This window comes from Phyllopteryx taeniolatus, chromosome 22 (assembly GCF_024500385.1).
Source record: "Phyllopteryx taeniolatus isolate TA_2022b chromosome 22, UOR_Ptae_1.2, whole genome shotgun sequence".
In the NCBI taxonomy this organism is placed as follows: Eukaryota; Metazoa; Chordata; class Actinopteri; order Syngnathiformes; family Syngnathidae; genus Phyllopteryx; species Phyllopteryx taeniolatus.
Genome location: NC_084523.1, coordinates 538,881 through 556,098, shown reverse-complemented (window position 1 = coordinate 556,098; position 17,218 = coordinate 538,881). Strand labels below are relative to the sequence as shown.

General features: G+C 43.9%; 2 protein-coding genes across 2 annotated transcripts; one reads left to right on the top strand and one right to left on the bottom strand.

The window, feature by feature from the left end:
• Positions 1-4,949: 4,949 nt before the first annotated feature.
• On the bottom strand, positions 4,950-12,845 carry LOC133472153 (zinc finger protein OZF-like). Its single transcript, XM_061762586.1, has 2 exons — positions 12,128-12,845; positions 4,950-6,474 (listed from the first exon to the last, which is right to left on the bottom strand). Exons 1-2 carry the CDS (start codon positions 12,198-12,200, stop codon positions 5,141-5,143), a joined length of 1,407 nt encoding a protein of 468 aa, XP_061618570.1. The 5' UTR covers positions 12,201-12,845; the 3' UTR covers positions 4,950-5,140.
• Positions 12,846-12,875: 30 nt separating this feature from the next.
• On the top strand, positions 12,876-17,215 carry LOC133472158 (zinc finger protein 892-like). Its single transcript, XM_061762594.1, has 2 exons — positions 12,876-13,400; positions 14,293-17,215. Exons 1-2 carry the CDS (start codon positions 13,307-13,309, stop codon positions 15,387-15,389), a joined length of 1,191 nt encoding a protein of 396 aa, XP_061618578.1. The 5' UTR covers positions 12,876-13,306; the 3' UTR covers positions 15,390-17,215.
• Positions 17,216-17,218: the final 3 nt, after the last annotated feature.

Sequence of the window (17,218 nt, the reverse complement as noted above, 5' to 3'; positions counted from 1 at the left end):
ACTGCCATTGACGGCTTTAGAAGTCAAATATCCATGTTAACTGGAAAGGCTGGCAGTGAATGTGTTCAGAGCAAGCTGTGACTACTGAGACAGGCGTGTTTTGCCTTTTGCAGCTCAGTTACTGCAGCACCCAACAAACAGAACCACAAACCACAGTTCACCAAAAAGAAATATTGAAATAACAGACGGTCAATTCAATTTAATTTTCTCGTTCTCTTTTCATACATTCAATGCAATCCAAAGTGCTTTTGCATGTGCTTTGCATGGAGTTATAGTCATTGTGTCATATTCTTTACTGAAATACCCTAACCCTAAGATCAATTACAACAAACAAAACAAAAACAACTATAAACATACCATACCCAATATACATATTAATGTATTTATTTTCCCATATAACAATGATTTATATTGATACTACTCCCTCATATTTTGTAATGATCATTTGTATTTGTTTTGTACACTGCTTGATGTTTGCACATTGTTTCAGGTCCACACGTTCCTTAGTTTCACTCAAGTATTTGATATGTAATTTTTAAAAATTATTGTTCTGCTTGTTTTTGCATCTTAAAATTAAGCATATCTTCATAATTTATATACTCCCTCTCTCTTTCCTGTAACATTTTCAGGATGAAGTGCAAGTGGAAGCGCCAACGAGATCTGCAGAACACCCGGATGGATGCAGCGGGGAGGGTAATCATGGTAGTTTATTTTCTCCACAACATGTGCTTGGGTGCTTCGCAGATCTGTCAGGAACACCCAAATGGATGACCGAGTCCTGCTCTGGCTATGAAAAAGCTGTACACTTTCATTCCAAAATGCCACCGCCACCTAGAGGTGATGAGAAAAGTGTAGACTTTCATTCTAGTATGCCACCGCCACCCAGAGGTTATAACATAGGTGGAGCCTAGACTTTCATTCCAATATGACAGGGGTACGTATGACTGCATATACTGTATGTACAGTTGTGCCCCAATTTTTATTATTTTTAAAAAATATGACTGATGACTGAACAACACCCATCATTAATTTATTTATGGTTATTCTTTGTTTAACGATAATGCTTTTCTGAAATGCTTGACCTTTTAATTTGAATCCCATTAAAATAAAATGCGTTTCGCCTGGTCCATGTTTTCTTTAAAGAATTGCACCAATCTTACAAATTCTGCATGGGCAATCAAACATATGAGCATAACTGTGTACTCTAATTTACTAAATAAAAGTAGGGCTGTGAATTTCAAAATAAGAGCAAGTAAATAAAAATGATTACGTGTTAAAATAAAGTGTTTAACTTCAGAATAATTTTTTGAAAATAATATACAAAATATAGATAATACTTCATGCTTTCATCATATGGGTAGAAGCAAAATTATGCATTGTAAAAATGCATTGTACATAAGTAGAAGGGTTTTCCAGAATTTTGAGGTCAACTTTGGGGGTGCGTATTATACATGGCTGTGCATTATACACGAGAAATTACGGTAAATTGGGCAAAACAAAGTTTCTCCCAGTAGTAATGTCGTGAATGTTGGACAAAAAAGGTAAAATGAAAATGTAAACTAGAAGAGTATAAGTGTTATCAACAGTTAATCTATCAGTCGACCCCATCAGGGCTTCAAACCCTTGCTGGGCTGAATTCAGTTGAGCCAGCACCTGCAACTGTCCACGGCGCCTCTGATTGGCCTCCTCTGTTCTTGGGGCCATAGTCTTATTTCCTCTTCCTCCAAACATGGCGAGTCCAAATGACTCCAAAACAGCTGGATTTTGGTCTCATCTGACTGCATCCCCTTCTCCCAGTGATTCTCTTGACTCATTCATTCATTTATTACAGCATAGTGTTACCAATGTTTTTCTTGGTGGCTGTGGTCCCAGCTGCCTTGGGATCATTAACAAGCTCCTCCCATGTAGTACTTAGCCTAACCTTTCTCATGATCATTGATACACCCCATGAGGTGAAATCTTGCGAGGAGCCCCAGACCAAGGGAGATTTCCAGTCATTTTACGATTATTGGATTTTGTAATTATTGCAGCAACAGTTGTCTCCTTCTCACCCAGCCTCTTGCCAATGGTCTTGAAGCCCATTCCAGCATTGTGTAGGTCTACAATTTTGTCCTGGTATTTGGAATGTGATATTGCCTCTATGGTTCCTGAGTTCCAGGCGTTTTTCTGTTGAGAGGCCTGAATTCGGGTCATTCAAATTTCTCGAGCTTATCTATGTCACTAGCAAAGATCTCTGCCTTCCCTTTCCGCTCACAAGCCAGCGCTGCCAACATAACAAAAGTTAATTGTGTCAACTACAAAGATTCTTGGGTAAAACTTCCAAATTGTCATATGTAAAAAATGTGGAGCTGTCGCAAAAGCATTTTTTGTTACCAAACCACTTTTTAACAGTAATTTGAAAAAACGCTGAACAAACTATTATCCTTGACTTCACATATAGTGATAAAGAAATTTCTGCGAGTTGACCCCAGTTCCATGTTTTGACATCGTCCACGAGACATGCGGAAGCTCCTCCGACTCTTCAGTCCCTGATCAACGGATTGGTGTCTGCCGTAACTGCAGACATATGACAAACCTCATGGAAACCACCTTGAACAAGTGAGTTTTATGCACAGCCAGACAAATGTGGAATGACCTCCGGACAGCTGATGATCTTGTGACCCCTAAGAGAACAACCGACAATTCCGCCAAGGCCGCCTATCGCCAATATGTAATGTGGAAAATCCCCAAAAACATTATATAGGATTCCGACAAAAGCTGAGAACAATGAAACGCATTTCATATTTTCATGTTATATTACTTTATAAATAGTGAGTTGCACTTTGAAGTCAAAACAATTACAGTGTTACAATATCCAGCTGTGCAGAAGAGAGCATGTTTGCAGCATTATCTGTGACGACAACAATAATTGCCTGGGATGTTTAATCCCCATTCCACTACAACAAAAGTTGATGCACAACTTTCCCCAACCCACACTCTTGCGTTTAGGGAGCGGAACAAACCTCTTGTGCTCCTCCATGCTGCTACGATCCCTGATTACAAAGTCAGTCCAACATAACAGCTCTGGCTATCATCTTATAATAATGCTAGGTCCTGTTTTGTTAGCGAGCAATGCTATTTTGCTGAACTCGTTCGTGCCATGTGCTGTCGCCGAGTGCAGAACACGCGAACGCTATCGGTTTGAAGTTATATTTTTGGAGAATGCACAACCAATTAAAAATATAAGTATGTGATCGACTTCACCGTCGAGCAGAAATGAAGCCACATCGCTCCTGAGTCCATCAAGTCCCTCAGGGAGTCCCCACCTCTGGTATACGGAGGTCCAATGTGCATCCTAGTTTTGTTTTTCTCTCTCAGATTCCCTCTGTTTAGCCTTTCTGGTTTCTTCGCTCTGCTTGTGTTTCCTTGTATTAGAAGACCCAGTGGTGGGCAAAGGCGTGATAGGCCTTTTTGGATTTGTCGCAGAATTTGCCGACACCGCCGCCATTGTTCCCAGAGATTCCTTCAGGCGTAAATGCTCGTACACGAGAAAATGACTGACCCATTGCAGGGGCCATGCCTCCTGTCTGTACAGTGTCTGATAGGACAGTTCTCTCACTCACTGAGACTTTTTAAATTCGTAATGAAAATTAAATTAGAGGCATTAGATGGGGCTGAAAAGAGAGTTTTAACATACTGGATATGACAAAAAATGCAAACTTTAACTTCGAGGCAAAGATATTTTGTGAATAATTTTTCATGTAATCCCCCCGGAAGAGCTGGATGAAGTGGCTGGGGAGAGGGTAGTCTGGGCGTCCCTGCTGAAGCTACTGCCCCCGCGACCCGACCCGGATAAGCGGTAGAGAATGGATGGATGGATGGATTTTTCATGTACAAATTACCACCATCTTTTCTTAACCTCATGTATTTTCTTCAGTTCCAACATTCTTTTTGTTTAGGCTTTACACGATCGGGATTTTTGGGGGTCGATCACCGAGTTTAAGAAAAACAATAACCGATCACAAGATGGAGCAATGTGTCCATTTAAATGTCTTGTTCATTTACTGTATATACTTGTGTATTGTATACAAAGTATGTTCAAAAATATTCTCTATTCAGGTCATGTATTCTGATCAGTCAGGTCAAACCAACATTACAACATGACAGAAATAATGGGTGCTAACTTGCTGTAATTAAATGACTTTTTGGTCATTAAATTACTTCACACGCACCGAAACGTTACAGCATGATTCAACAGAACGCCAGCATGTTTACATACAACCGTTAGTGCTAGCACTAGCTTGCTAGGCTACATAATGTTTTGTTGGCTGCTTGTGACCCATATCGTATTAAAAGTACGTGAACATACCTCAAGCAATCCTTGAACGAGCGTCTTCTCCCGAGCACCGGTGACCACCACCGCTAGACGTTTTTCCTCATTTTGTTCTTTTTTGACCAACACAATACACACGTGAGCCAATGTTATTGCCGTGGTAAAGAGTGTATCCGGTCGCGTTTGGTTTGACAAAGCTCAGTGATCGTAAATTACTTCAAAAGACACGCAACAAGGCTAAATATAAACTAGCTTTTGGATTCAAATATACTGTATACGATGGGGACGCAGAGTAAATGTATTTTGCGGAGCCGGCGAATTATGACATTAAAGCCGAGCAACCGATCAGCATAAAATACTAATTATCGGCCGATACCGATCAAGCCAATCAGATCGGTGTAAGATCTATTTTTGTTACACATACAGTGTGAGCTCCTAATTTAAGGCAATTGAGAAGCTATTCTCAATTGCAATGCTGATCTGGCAGCAGACAGAAGAGTAGAACAAAGCAAAATAAAACAAATACAAATACATATTGTTACATAACACATTACATTACAAAATGTATGTCCATTTAATTCAGGATCACGGATGCACGTTTTCCATCTTACCCCAAAGAGTCAAAGTTTCCTTAGAGTCTATTTGATCAATTGTTCATTTATTTGATAGCAACATCACAAAAACATTAAACAAAGATGATGTGTTGCCTAAAGTGTTTTAGCATGAATGCTAATTTGCAACACTTGTCCACAGGAGGATTTTAAGAAGGTACATAGAATATAATCATCCTTGGTGCATCAACTGATGACACCTGAAGTGAAACCTTGATTAATCACTGCTTTTCTCACCAACACACTTGTGCTTCTTAACCTGATACTTATGAGGGAATCGTTTTCCACAAACTGAGCAGGCAAAAGGTTTCTCACCAGTGTGTGTTCTTGTGTGAATTTTTAACGTTCCCTTCCGAGAGAATCTTTGGCCACAAACTAAGCAGGCAAAAGGTTTCTCACCAGTGTGTGTTCTTGTGTGAATTATTAAGTTTCTCTTATCAGATAATGTTTTTCCACAAACTGAGCATGAAAAGGGTTTCTCACCAGTGTGGGTTCTTGCGTGTAATGTCAAATGTGCATTTACTGAGAATGTTTTGCCACAAACTAAGCAGGCAAAAGGTTTCTCACCGGTGTGCGCTCTTGTGTGAATTTTTAAGGTTCCCTTCTGAGAGAATCTTTGGCCACAAACTGTGCAGGCAAAAGGTTTCTCGCTCGTGTGTGTTCTTGTGTGAATGTTTAAGGTTCCCTTCTGAGAGAAACTTTGGCCACAAATTAAGCAGGCAAAAGGTTTCTCACCGGTGTGTGTTCTTGTGTGTGTTGTCAAATGTACCTTCTGAGAGAATCTTTGACCACAAATTACGCAGGTAAAAGGTTTCTCACCAGTGTGTGTTCTTGTGTGTGTTTTTAAATTTCTCCTCACTGTGAATCCTTGGCCACAAACTGAGCAGGAAAAGGTTTTCTCTCCTGTGTGGGTTATTGTGTGTCTTTTTAATTTTGCCTTCCGAGTGAATCTTTTACTGCAAAATGAGCAGGAAAAGAGTTTCTCTCCAGTATGTGTTCTTGCGTGTATTGTTAAGTTTCCCTTTGCAGAAAATCTTTTACCACAAACTGAGCAGGCAAACGGTTTCTCACCAGTGTGTGTTCGCATGTGTCGTTTCAAATTGCTCTTGTAAGGAAATGTTTTCCCACACTGAGTACATTTCCATCGTTTGATGTCAGTGCGACATGTCATATCACCTTCAGACTGTTCATCATCATCGTAGTCTGAAGAGTGTGACGTCACGTCATCACTATCTGATAGTGGAGCTAAGAGTCTGTCTGCTTGTGATCCTCCACAGTGGTCTCCCTCACCTTCTGTTGCCATGTGTTGACTTGAGCTGCGACTGCTGCTTGGAGGCTGCGCCCCTCCGCTCGCCTCACTTGGACCTTCATCTTCCTCTTCACCATTCAAAGGGACACCAGTCAAAGGAATCTCAATGAATTGCTCCTGCTCTTCCTCTTTAATGTGTAGGAACTCTTCCTCCTCCTCCTCTTTGACGTGTTGAACCTCTTGCTCTTTAATGTGAGGGGACTCTGGCTGCTGTTGATTTGGATGACAATGTTTATTGACGTCTGCAAGATAAAAGAAGACAAACACACATGGTTCAAATCTAATATTTTTATAGTATTTGAAACCCCCTCGGTCCTCGACCCTGCGGACATGTTAGCCCCCCCACCAGAGATCCCATCAAGGAGACGACGAGAACAATTAGCCTGCTGGGTTGCTAACCCGCGAGAGCTAGCGAACTTAATAAACATTTAAAGGACCTAGTTAATGCGGGTGTCAGACCGGGTTTCAGTACGTCATTGTTGTTTCCTGGTCTAGACGCCCCACTGCTCCACCCTGCCTGCCCCCCAAGATTTTTACGCATAACACATACTCATCCCCTTTCTTTTAATGCACTACACATTTTGTTGTCGTCTTTTCCTCTATTATTTCGTTACCTTTTCACTCTCTCCTTTGTTCTGTCTGTCACCCCCCTTTAAAAGCTTTGTTTTGTCCGACTGAACGACTGTAATTTTTAATAAATATCCATCAGAATACAAACAAACTCCAGTGGAAGCTTAAAAAGTCCACTGTGACACAGTAAAACTGTTCTGGCATAAAAGGGATACAGATCTTCCTCGCTGCTTGACCTAACAGCCGAACAGGACAAAAAAAATAATGGTAAGGAAATTGTGACATGGTTATGGGATTAAAAATGATGCCTGCAGAAAAAAAAAATTCCCCAAAACTCACTCAGTAGTCATTTTAGGCTGGTTTTCTGATGAAATATTTTCAGCCAGTTTTATTTCCTGAAAAGTTGTCATTTTGGAGGTGAGGGGATTCCACTTGACAGCTAGGATATATGAAATATGAGTTAATACTGGGCGGCACGGTGGCCGACTGGTTAGAGCGTCAGCCTCACAGTTCTGAGGACCCGGGTTCATTCCCCGGCCCCGCCTGTGTGGAGTTTGCATGTTCTCCCCGTGCCTGCGTGGGTTTTCTGCGGGTACTCCGGTTTCCTCCCACATCCCCAAAACATGCATGAATTGGAGACTCTAAATTGCCCGTAGGCATGACTGTGAGTGCGAATGGTTGTTTGTTCCTATGTGCCCTGCGATTGGCTGGCAACCAGATCGGGGTGTACCCCGCCTCCTGCCCGATGATAGTTGGGATAGGCTCCAGCACGCCCGCGACCCTAGTGAGGAGAAGCGGCTCAGAAAATGGATGGATGGATGGAGTTAATACTGCCACTTTGCAGTATAGTACACAGGTGTCAAACTGGTGGCCCGGGAGCCACATTTGGCCCGCCACATCATTTTATGTGGCCCGCGAAACAAAATCATGTGCATCCACATCGTGTTTCCTGCTAAAATAGCAAAATTGCAAAATGTCTTCACTTTTAAAAATATTGACATATTGCAAGAATTTTTTTTACCGATCCTCTTTTTAAAATAAATTAAATAATACTGATAGTCAAACAAGGCGGCCCCGTGGACGACTGGTTAGAGCGTCTGCCTCACAGTTCTGAGGACCGGGGTTCAATCCCCGGCCCCATCTGTGTGGAGTTTGCATGTTCTTCCCGTGCCTGTGTGGGTTTTCTGCATGTTAGGTTAATTGAGGACTCTAAATTGCCCGTAGGCGTGAATGTGCACGCGAATGGTTGTTTGTTGATGTGTGCCCTGCGATTTGCTGGCGACCAGTCCAGGGTGTACCCCGCCTCCTGCCCGAAGATAGCTGGGATAGGCTCCAGCACGCCAGCGACCCTTGTCAGGATTAGCGGCTCAGATAATGGATGGATGGATGATAGTCAAACAAACAGTTTTTACTGGCTTCTGATTTCAAAGGTAGTTATTATCAATTTGTGCATATGTAATAATATAAGGCGACCATTCATTCATATGGGTTTACAGCCATAACGGTCCTCCAAGAGTTCTTTTGGTACAATGTTTATTATACTTTTATGTGCAATACATTTTAATTCAATCAATATTTAAGTATCGTAGTTGTTTCTTCTTCCTATATTTAAGTGCAGTGTTAATGTTCAAACTGTGCATAATCTTACAATGGCTTACAATAATAAATTATATACTGTAGATAAATACTTTTTCAATATTTGTTATATTAAAGTATTTATCCCCTCCTTGAGCCGTCACCTTATCGTGGTGGAGGGGTTTGTGTGTCCCAATGATCCTAGGAGCTAAGTTGTCTGGGGCTTTATGCCCCTGGCAGGGTCACCCATGACAAACAGGTCCTAGGTGAGACAAAGCACGGCTCAAAGACCCCTTATGATGACGACAAACAATGGACTCAGGTTTCCCTTGCCCGGACGTGGGTCACCGGGGCCCCCCTCTGGAGCCAGACCTGGAGGTGGGGCTCGAAGGCGAGCGCCTGGTGGCCGGGCCTGCACCCATGGGGCCCGGCTGGGCACAGCCCGAAAGGGTAACATGGGTCCCCCTTCCCATGAGCTCACCAACTGTGGGAGGGGCCATAGGGGTCGGGTGCAGTGCGAGCTGGGCGGTGGCCGAAGGCAGGGACCTTGGCGAGCCGATCTCCGGATACAGAAGCTGGCTCTAGGGACGTGGAATGTCACCTCTCTGGCAGGGAAGGAGCCACAGCTGGTGTTTGTGGTCGAGAAGGTCCGACTAAATCTAGTCGGACTCGCCTCCACACGCAGCTTGGGCTCTGGTACCAGTCCTCCCGAGAGGGGTTGGACTCTCTTCCACTCTGGAGTTGCCCACGGTGAGAGGCGCCGAGCAGGTGTGGGTATACTTATTGCTCCCCGGCTCAGAGCCTGTACGTTGGGGTTCACCCTGGTGGACGAGAGGGTAGCCTCCCACCACCTTCGGGTGGGGGGACGGGTCCTGACTGTTGTTTATGCCTATGCACCAAACAGCAGTTCAGAGTACCAACCCTTTTTGGAGTCCTTGGAGAGGGTGCTCGAGAGCACTCCCGCTGGGGACTCCATCGTTCTGCTCGGGGACTTCAATGCTCACGTGGGCAATGACAGTGACACTTGAAAGGGCGTGATTGGGAGGAACGGCCCCCCCGATCAGAACCTGAGCGGTGTTCTGTTATTGGACTTCTGTGCTCATCACGGATTGTCCATAACGAACACCTCGGGCATGGGAGGAGCTCGGTGAGGCCATGGAGAAAGACTTCCGGACGGCTTAGAGGAAATTCTGGTCCATCATCCGGCGTCTCAGGAGGGGGAAGCAGTGTACCATCAACACTGTGTATAGCGGGGAAGGGCGGCTGCTGACCTCGACTCAGGACGTTGTGAGCCGGTGGGGAGAATACTTCGAAGACTTCCTCAATTCCACACATGAGGAAGCAGAGTCTAGGTTCTATGAGGCGGGCTCTCCTATCTCTGTGGTTGAGGTCACCGAGGTGGTTAAAAAGCTCCTCGGTGCAAAGGCCCCGGGGGTTGGATGAGATTCGCCCGGAGTTTCTCAAGGCTCTCGATGTTGTAGGCTGTCCTGGTTGACACGCCACTGCAACATCGCGTGGACATCGGGGACAGTGCCTCTGAATTGGCAGACTGGGGGGACCGGAGGGTGTGTTCCAACTCCAGGGGGATCACACTCCTTAGCCTCCCTGGTAAGGTCTATTCAGGGGTGCTGGAGAGGAGGGTCCGTTGGGAAGTTGAATCTCAGATTCAGGAGGAGCAGTGTGGTTTTCGTCCTGGCCGTGGAACAGTGGACCAGCTCCACACCCTCGGCAGGATCCTTGAGGGTGCATGGGAGTTCACCCAACCAGTCTCCATGTGTTTTGAGGACTTGGAGAAGGCGTTCGACCGTGTCCTTCGGGGGGTCTTGTGGGGTGTGCTTCGGGAGTATGGGGTACCGTACCCCCTGATACGGGCTGATCGGTCCCTGTACGACCGGAGTCAGAGTTTGGTCCGCATATCCGGCAGTAAGTCGGACTTGTTTCCGGTGAACGTTGGACTCCGCCAAGGCTGCCCTTTGTCACCGATTCTGTTCATAACTTTTATGGACAGAATTTCTAGGCGCAGCCGAGGTGTAGAGAGGGTCCGGTTTGGTGGTCTCAGTATTACATCTCTGCTTTTTGCAGATGATGTGGTTCTGTTGGCTTCATCAAGTCGTGACCTCCAACTCTCACTGGAGCAGTTCGCAACTGAGTGTGAAGCGACTGGGATGAGAATCAGTACCTCCAAATCTGAGAGCATAGTCCTCAGTCGGAAAAGGGTGGCGTGCCCTCTCCAGGTCGGGGAAGAGATCCTGCCCCAAGTGGAGGAGTTCAAGTATCTTGGGGTCTTGTTCACAAGTGAGGGAAGAATGGAACGGGAGATCGACAGGCGGATCGGTGCAGCGTCTGCAGTGATGCGGACTTTGTATCGGTCCGTTGTAGTAAAGAAGGAGCTAACCCGAAAGGTGAAGCTCTCAATTTACCGGTCGATCTACGTTTGTACCCTCACCTATGGCCACGAGCTGTGGGTCGTGACCGAAAGAACAAGATCCCGGATACAAGCGGCCGAAATTAGTTTCCTCCACAGGGTCTCCGGGCTCTCCCTTAGAGACAGGGTGATAAGCTCGGTCATCCGGGAGGATCTCAGAGTAGAGCCGCTGCTCCTCCACATCAAGAGGAGCCAGATGAGGTGGCTGCGGCATCTGATTCGGATGCCTCCCGGTCGCCTCCCTGGTGAGGTGTTCCGGGCACCCACCGGGAGGAGACCCCGGGAACGACCCAGGACACGCTGGAGAGACTACATCCTTCGGCTGGCCAGGGAATGCCTTGCGATCCCCGTGGAAGAGATGGATTAAGTGGCTGGGGAGAGGGAAGTCTGGGTGTCCCTGCTAAAGCTACTGCCCCCGCGACCCGACCTCAGATAAGTGGTAGAAAATGGATGGATGGAGGGTTTTTTTTATGCTATTTTGCTCTTCAAAGTTAGCTCAGCCAGACCAATGTGACAAGTGTACTGTACCACACACACGCTTATTTTGGTGTTTTTTCGACTTCATTTGAAAGCTTTGCAATTAGCATGGCTGACAACGGACGCGAAGTTCGTCCCCCGCGGCTCGGCTTTGTATTTAGCCGCGTTACCTGTGGCTCGCAGGTCGCTGGGACCCCACAAAGTAGCATGCGACAAGCATTCCCCTTACAAGAACAGCAGAAAGTAGCGAGGTTGGTCGACAATGAGGACGCTCCCTTTGGGTTAGTAGCCGATAGCATAATGATGAAAAAGTCACGCGGTTCCCATAATTCATTGTGACATGCACATTGGAATTATTACAGTAAAAAATACATTTACCTTTGTTATTAATGTGTTTATGTTAACAGGAGCTGATTGAATATAGTTTATCTGTGGTGTAGGGTGTGTATAATAAAGTGGACAATGCTCTAGAGGACATTGCTTGTAAATAGTAAATGATTTTTGATCTGAAGTGTACACACTCGCATGCAACGGACAGTGATCAACGTGTGACATGTTATGTCAACAGTTTTATTTTGGTGAAAAAATATCGAAAATGTCCTTTCGGGCTACTTTCGGTGGTCGAGATTTCGGTGCATCACTACCCAAAACGTGCCCCGAAGGGGACTTTGCCCCCACCCACAACACACACACACACACACAAACACACTTCTAAAGTTGTTTCCCATCGTGAAAAAAGTGTGAGCGTCCTTCTCAAATTCGCATTTGTTTGCATAGTTTCCCACCGTATGTATATTTTAACGATACAAAGTAGTTACTAATCAACTGAGAGGAAGAAGTGTAAAAACCTGCTCGTCGCTCCTTCTCCTTTTTCGCTTCACAAAGGTCCTCTTCGTAGTCTGCTACACTTCTTGCACGCATTTTTATTTTATATATATATATTTTTTTGTGTGTGTGTGAACAAACGCGTCTCTTTATTAGCGGCAAACCAATGCTAAGCTAGGCCGAGATGCTTCAACGTGAACCGAGACGAGTTTATCCGGACACGGGGATTCAATAAATGATGTTTTAGTCTGGTAAAGTAGTGATGGGCGTCCTGTGTCGTGACTTAACTACGTTCGACACTAATTCGGGACGAATCAGCGAAACGCGTCTTGCCATCAAAACAAAAACAGTAAGCTAGCGCATTTTGTGGCAGCTGACTCGTACGTCACTTCCGGGACAGCTGTTCGGTTATTTATCTTTATTTATTTATTATGAAAAGACAACACCATGTGGTGGAATCTCGACTGCAAGCATTCGTGCTGACAAGACATCATTAATATAGAATTATGACCATTAATGGGGAAGTGTGTGGTGTTTTTCGGTTCACTTTTGGAAAAAGAAAAGGACTTTGATATTTTCTGGGAAAATATGAGGGAAATTAGGGGATTGAAAGTCTCTGCAAAATTTAATGAATACAATATTTTAAACAGTTACATCGTCTTTATCTGCATTTGAAAGTGATGAATGATGACTTTTTGGGGGGCTAAATATAGCATGTACGGTAGGTTATTATGCGCTGTGGCTCTGTTGCTTGAAATTTTCTGCCGTAAAGGATTATGGGTAATGTATTTCCTTTCCTAAAGGTTGGTCAGGAGAAACCTTCGCCAAAGGAGGCTTAAAGGATGCATCCGGGCACCTTTCCGAAGCGTTTTTAGAATTCGAACGACTTATTAGCCAAGCACTTTCCGGCCAACTAAGAAAGGAAAAGACAAGTTCCTGAGGAAAAACGAGAATCCGAAGAGGCCCGAGGAGATCGACAGACGAGCGAGACCACCAAATCTTCCAGAATTTGCACTGAACGTGCTGAAGTCTGACACATGACGTCCGTAGCCTCCTTTACTGGACTAACATATCACTCGTTCCATGTTCGTGTCCGTTTCAAGTCGTCTCGCTGCACGTTGAAGCGTCTCGGCCTAGCTTAGCCTAGCTTGCTAGCCGCTAACAGGAAACGGATGTTAGCCTCGAGTCGATAGCCAAAGCTAATGATGGCTCACGGAATGGCAGCGACACAAAATGAAGCTTCATCGCTTCTCGGACAACAACGGTGTGCTAATGAGCGCTTTATTCATCAGAAAAGTAAGAAAACGCGCACCAACACGCGACACTTTACGGCACAAACGGCACAATGTCGTTGTTATGATGTCGTAACACTTGTCGGAATACGGCATACGGCCGGCGTGTGTAAATAATAGATATCTATATACTATAATGAGGTATATAGTATAAATGGTGTGGTGTAAATAACCAAAATAATAGAGGTAAATCAAAATCATAAAAGACAAACAAGAGACACACAATAAAATATGTGCACACACGCATACGGAAACACACGTGTAGACACACTTGCTTAACCTCCCTTCAGCATCCAATATTTATAGAAAATATACAGTGTATAGTGAACACAACATCAAGGCACAAGATAAATTGTTGGAATGTCAGTGCTAAGTAAATATTTGAATAACTTTGCAATTGATTCACTCTTTGAAGCATTATTAATTTGTGCAATTGCAATTCCTTGATTTTAGTGAGTTTAAAGCTTTAATCCGCGATTTCTGGCGCCCCCCACTGCTGGAATCTAACATTACAACAACGCAGTCCGTCCCTTCGATATGACGTAGGCTGTGCCGAGTCCAGCTGTGCCTGTCTCCCAACCTCTCCCGGGTGAATATACACTAATGACTAGATCAGACTACAGGATTCTAGCCCCGATATGGGCCCGATTAGCTATCGCAGGTGATTTCACAGATCGGACCCGACATATTTTGTATGGAATGATAATTGTCAGGAACGATAAAACTTGTTGTAGTGTGACATAATCCACGACCAACGATTTGGCCCTACGGCGCCAAAAGGAAAAGTCTAGCATGTTTGATTTTTTGGGGGGGATATCTTTACATCACAGAACATTAAAGTCACAACATGAGAATTTATCCTACCAGTTGTTTTTTTTTGTCTCTGTGTCTTGCAGACATCAATGAAGAGCTTCGTCCTGAGCGGAAGGAGCCAGAGCGCCCGAACATTAAAGAAGAGGAGGAGCAAGAAGGGGCCTCCCATGTTAAAGAGGAAGGGGAGGATGAAGGGTCCTTTCACATTAAAGAGGAAGTGGAGGAGGAAGAGGCGAGTCACATCAAAGAGGAAGAGGAGCCGCGGTCCCCTTACATAAAAAAAGAGGAAGCGAAGGAGCGCCTCCACATCAAAGAGGAAGCGGAGGACATTACCAAGTTGCCAACAACTGGTGTCCCTTTGAAGAGTGAAGATGAACGTCAAAGTGAGGACAACAGAGGGGCAGAGCCTCCAAGCAGCAGCGGCTCAAGTCGACTCATGACAACAGAAGGTGGTGGAGGATCACAAGCAGACGGACTCTTAGCTCCACTATCAGATAGTGATGACACAATATCACACTCTCCTCACACTGATGATGATGAAGAGTCTGAAGGTGATATGACTTGTCACTCTGACAACAAACGCTTGAAGTGTTCTCAGTGTGGGGAAACGTTTTCTTATCAGAGCAAGTTGAAAAAACACATGAGAATACACACTGGAGAGAAACCCTTTGTCTGCTCAGTTTGCGGTAAAAGATTCTCTGAAAAGGGAAACTTAACAACACACACAAGAACACACACTGGTGAGAAACCTTTTGTTTGCTCAGTTTGTGGTCAAAGATTCTCTGATAAGGGAAGCTTAAGAAGACACACAAGAACACATACTGGAGAGAAACTTTTTTCCTGTTCCGTTTGTGGCCAAAGATTCTCTCAGAAGGGAACCTTAACAAAACACACACGAACGCACACTGGAGAGAAACCTTTTTCCTGCTCCGTTTGTGGCCAAAGATTCTCTCAGAAGGGAACCTTAACAAAACACACACGAACGCACACTGGAGAGAAACCTTTTGCCTGCTCAGTTTGTGGCAAAAGATTCTCTGAAAAAGGAAACTTAAGAAAGCACACAAGAACACACAATGGAGAGAGACCTTTTGTCTGCTCAGTTTGTGGCCAAAGTTTCTCGCAAAGCCACCATGTTAAGAGACACAAGTGTGTTGGTAGAGAGAATAGCAATGATCAATGAAGGTTTCACTATCCAAGCAGGTTTCATCAGTTCTTCCACCAAGGATGATTATATTCTATGTACCTTCCTAAAGGCCTCCTGTGGACATGTGTTGAGAATTAGCACTTAGACTTAAACACTTGTAGCAATACCTCTGCTTGGTCCAATGTTTTCTTTTTTTGTGCATATCAAATAACCAAATGATTGAAATAGACCGTGAGGAAACTTGGACTCTTTAGGGTAAGCTGGACAACTGCATTTGAAGAAAATGGACATAAAGCTGCTTCCGCCAGGCCCCATAGAAGCAATTTAGTGTTCAATGTCCTTTAACAGAGAAGTCTATTGACTTGTTTGTCTTCTTTGTTTCCCACCCCCCTTTTTTTTTTTTTTTTTTTAGCGTGTTTTGTGATTGCCTAATTGTCCCTTACCCATAGTGTCTCGTGAGTCGTGGCTACCTAAAAGAAAAAAATGAGAACCCCAAAAGATGAAAAACTGTTCAAGACCCAGACCCTTTGTTTCTAAATCTATTAAATATGTTTGAAAATACGTACCCTAACCTACGGTCAATATACAAAATAAACATTGATACAGGATATCTACTGTCATGAACACAAATTCTACCCTAAATAAGTGTCAAAACATAGAAGCAGAACACAACTAAGTCACAAAAAAAAGCAATATCGATTCCTCATCGTCACTTGCTTTTGGACAAATGTGAGAGACATAATGAATTATTGTGGCCATACTGTTAAAAACGTAGCCTCCGGCGACATTCACACTGCAGTTGAATTCCGATTTTTTTTCACTCATCTGATTTTTTTTTTTCATGACAATGTAAACAGTAGTGGTGTAAACGATTCCTTCATTATATCGATGTATCGATTTATATTCCTACGATCCGACTGGTTCGATCTGTGCTTGGCAAGTTAGCCTTCCGGACGTAAATGTGTCGATTTCAAATGTTTTAAAAGGTAATCGATCGATTGTCTTGATAGTGGGAAATAACGCACTGCATTTAAGCCTGGCAGGCTTTATATGAAGGTGCGTGTGTGTTGTATTTCCAAGAAAAAAATGCTTGCAATTCCTCTTCGCTTTATTTTTCAGCCGTTAGCACTGTCAAGGCTACTTTCTTCTTTGTCGTCTCTTCGTCGTTTCCTTTCTTTGCCTCAAATCTAGGCACTCATATCCGTAGTGCCCCTAGTGGTTGGACGTAACGCCACAGTTGTGTGCGTGTGTTGTTTTTCGGTCTGGCGGATGGCAGATGATCGAGGAGGCTCGCGAGAATGTTGCAGGCTCACGTTTGTGTTACAAAGAGCAGGTTTGTTCGATAGTTTAGCTATGTATTATTAAGACTATTCCTAGAAGCTTTTCCTGATGAAAACCCCATAGTGTTTTGTTTTAGCCATTAATATTTAACTATTTAGAACAGGGATTCTCAAACTTTGAGTCCAGCTCGAGACCCTCTCTAACATCAATTAAACATCTTTTTTCAAGGGACAAAAAAAAACTGGCTCGACAAGTAAAATCAAAGCTGAAGTAATATACATAATTAATAGTAGGTTGCTGTTCCCCCTTTTGTTTTATTGCAAAGCAATACAATCAATCAACTTTTATTCAGCAGACTCATAGTCCATTGGCAATAAAAAAAAAAAAAAAAGACAAAAATGAAATTACATCAGGAAAATCGTTATATTGATGGACCATAATCAGTTTTTACCCGATTCCCTTACAAGACGACAACCATCCAAGAAATTTCACCTACACTGTCCAGTATGCAGGTATTTATTTCACAGTCACACTGGATGAACATTTGGCTGAAAAGTTACTGAATTGATTTCCGGCCACTGAAT